Source organism: Coregonus lavaretus (genome assembly GCF_964263955.1).
Source record: "Coregonus lavaretus genome assembly, chromosome: 8".
Lineage (NCBI taxonomy): Eukaryota > Metazoa > Chordata > Actinopteri > Salmoniformes > Salmonidae > Coregonus > Coregonus lavaretus.
In genome coordinates this window covers 38,087,806-38,091,175 of record NC_139995.1, presented here as the reverse complement: position 1 = coordinate 38,091,175, position 3,370 = coordinate 38,087,806, and the positions used below count along the sequence as shown (strand labels likewise).

At 46.4% G+C, this 3,370-nt stretch overlaps 1 protein-coding gene across 1 annotated transcript; it reads left to right on the top strand.

Moving 5' to 3' along the window:
• Positions 1-1,666: 1,666 nt before the first annotated feature.
• On the top strand, positions 1,667-3,170 carry LOC311134044 (cysteinyl leukotriene receptor 2-like; the record flags this gene model as incomplete). The annotated part of the gene is made up of 3 exons (XM_084167649.1): positions 1,667-1,709; positions 1,830-2,220; positions 2,351-3,170. The coding sequence occupies 3 exons, from the start codon at positions 1,667-1,669 to the stop codon at positions 3,168-3,170; spliced, it is 1,254 nt and encodes a 417-aa protein (XP_084023775.1).
• Between the last annotated feature and the right edge of the window lie 200 nt (positions 3,171-3,370).

Below are 3,370 nucleotides of genomic sequence, written 5' to 3'. Positions count from 1 at the left end.
AAGACTATTAAACGGCTAACCACTACTGCTCCCCCTTACACTTACGCTGCTGCTAAAATTATTATTGATTAGATTTATTACTACCACTATGCTGCTGTTCATTGATTATTGTTTGCCATTATCATAGGTATTTATCTATTTATCCTGCTACTGGTCACTATTATTCCTGTTTACATGTATATATTACCATTAGTATATTACTATAAGTAGTTATATATTCCTGCTACCAGTCACTTTTCATCCCTGGTTACATTTACTGTATATCCGCCTATCACGCCTACACTGACACTCTTGCACACACACCCACCCACCACTTATGCTGCTGCCATACTATTATAATTATAATTATTTATCCTGCTACCAGTCACTTTCTCCTAATCCCTGCCTACATGTACATAGATACCTCAAATACTCCAGTATCCCTGCACATTGTAAATTGACCCTGTACAGTATATAGCTTCCTCTCTTATTTCTTGTGTTTATTTTGTGTCTTTTATTTTATTTTTGTTATTCGTTTTTATATTGAATACTGCACTGTTGGGTAAGGCTTGCAAGTTAAGCATTTCAATGTACTTGTGCATGTGACAAATAAATCTTGAAAATTGAAATAGAGAGAGGCGGGTCGTTGAGTTGGCATTCTGCCCAGTAGTCATACCATTTGTGTTCCATGGAACTCCACCACAAACTCCCCCCCCCCACACTTATAAACTGTATAAAGAGTGCACAAACTATTCAGACTCCAACAAACCGACTAACACGACACCTGACGTATCTAGCGAGAGGAGAGAAGAGGAAAGGAGAGGAGAAAAGAGAAGAGGAGAGGAGAGGGAGTTTTAATGAAGACACAGTTTAAACTATCGGGGTTGTCTTGACTGGACAGACTCAGAAGACTCCAGATGTGTATAGTTAGACGGAAGGGACTTCTAACAATAATCTACCAGTACTGTAGTATCTGATAACAAGACACGACAGGCAGACACTATTTGATGTTCCACGGACAATGTACAACAGAATGCAGGAGCACGCTCTGACAGAATGACAAGTGAGTGACTGCAGCTCCTTCACACACACATCTGTTGAAACAGTTAGTTCCATACAAGATGAGCACACTACATCCTGTGGTATAAAGGTCCAGACCTCTTGGCAGAGGTCATTGTACTCACATATAGGTTGTAGTATTTGTTTACAGCAGAATGCTGTTTGACTGTTGTACTGTATATATAGTGCGTTGTTGTTGTTGTTGTTAACATAGCCTTTGCCTCAGGCTGGCAGGTATAACTGATCATTTGCCTGTGGTTTGTAACATTTGCATCAGCGAACAGACCTACACAAACAGAACAACATAACTCGTGTTCACCTGAGGACACACTTCCTCATTCCAAAGTAACTGCCTAGTGCTATTTTGTCTATGGTGGCCCTGTTCATAAACAACCACACACCCTTAAACCCTAGGGCCTAGGCAGGTCTAAGCAACATGGTAATAGCGCCACCTTTCCCTAATAGTTAAATAACATTTACATTTACATTTACATTTACGTCATTTAGCAGACGCTCTTATCCAGAGCGACTTACATAATAGAAATGATTCTGCTGATGATGATAATGATGATGATGATGATGATTATGATTATGATTGAAAGGATGGTCAATGGTCATGATGCCAACGATGTCGAATATTGTGATAATGGTGATAGCGATGATGATAATGGGTGAGATAGTGGTGATGAAGATGGTAATAATAACGATGATGATGGTAATGATGATGAAGATGATTATGGTAATGATAGTGATAATTACGCCGATGATGATGCGTCTGTGTCTCTCTCCAGCTCCGTGGCTTGAAACGTCCCACTGGCTCGAATACACCCTTCCACCAGTGATCATTCACCATGGTAACCATACAACGACAGCATTGAATAGCAACCAGTCATGTAGTGGTGATGACGAGTTATTTAAGTACCGAGCCTATACTGTCACCTACCTACTGGTGTTCCCTATGGCGTTGCTTAGCAACAGTGGAGCGCTGTTCGTGTTCCTGCGACTGACGCCCAAATGGTCCGCGTCCTCCGTCCTCATGACCAACCTCGCCCTATCAGATGCATGCTTCTCCCTCACCCTGCCGCTGCGATTGGCCTACTACTTCAGGGGCGCTCGCTGGGACCTCCCTGATTGGCTGTGCCGACTGTGTGTGTTTTGCTTCTATCTCAACCTCTACACCAGGTACAGTATACACACGCACACACACACACAACCTAATTATCTGAAGGTGTTAGTGCTATCATGATGTGAGTTGACACAGGTTGCCCAGAAAGACACCTAACTAATAAACTTTAACTATTCTTTCCTACAGCGTTCTCTTCCTTACTGGACTGAGCGTGCTCCGTTGGCTGGCCGTGCTGAAGCCTCTCCGTCATCGAGCCTTTGCCACGCCCCTTCGTGCCTCATTGGCCTGCTTGGGCGTTTGGCTGTTTGTGGGCGGAGCTTCAGTCCCATTCCTGTTTTCGGGGACCTGGGTGAGGGCGGGACTAACACGCTGCTTCGAGCCCCGTAACCCTGCCTCCTGGAAGATGATCTTCATTCTCAACTACGTGGGCATGACATTCGGCTTCCTGATCCCATTCGTCACCATCCTCGGTTGCTACGGCAGCATCATCCACCGACTGACAGCTACGGCCTCGTCATTAGTAGGGTTGACTGGTAGCCTGAACAGGAACAAGAGGCAGAACCCGGGGAGACGTCGTCGCCGGCGCCGGTCTCTGCGTCTGGTCGCCATGGTGATCTGCACATTCCTGCTATGCTTCCTCCCATATCACGTGGCTCGCTCGCTGCACCTGCATGCGGTGGTGGACAGGTGGGGCTGTGTTGCTACGGTGACGCTGCAGCGGGTGTTGGTGGTGACGCTGTGTCTGGCGGCGGCCAACAGTGTAGTGAACCCTTTGTTGTACTACTGCTCCGGGGAGTCCTTCAGAACGGTCATACGCAATGCCTCATCACGACGACAGTCCTTCTCCTCCTCCTTCACTCAGGGCAGCCTGCTGCTATCTCGCAGGAAGAGGACTATTCCCACAATGCCTACAACACCAACAATGCCAGACACACCCTTCGCTCCACCCCAAACCCTTTCTGGGTCCCTACCAGACACACACAGCCCTGTGGAAGACAGTCTATAAAGGGTTCCAAACCTATTTGCCCTGTACCCCACCTCTACTTACAGACACTGAGACCTGAACCCCTAGCTACACTCTCCAGAATCAGAGACACTTTGCTGCACGTGCAAAATGGAGGCCTGAACCAGAACCACACACCCCCACACCGAAGACTGAACCCTCACATCCTCCAGGGCCATAAGACACTAACCCTTAGGTTTTTG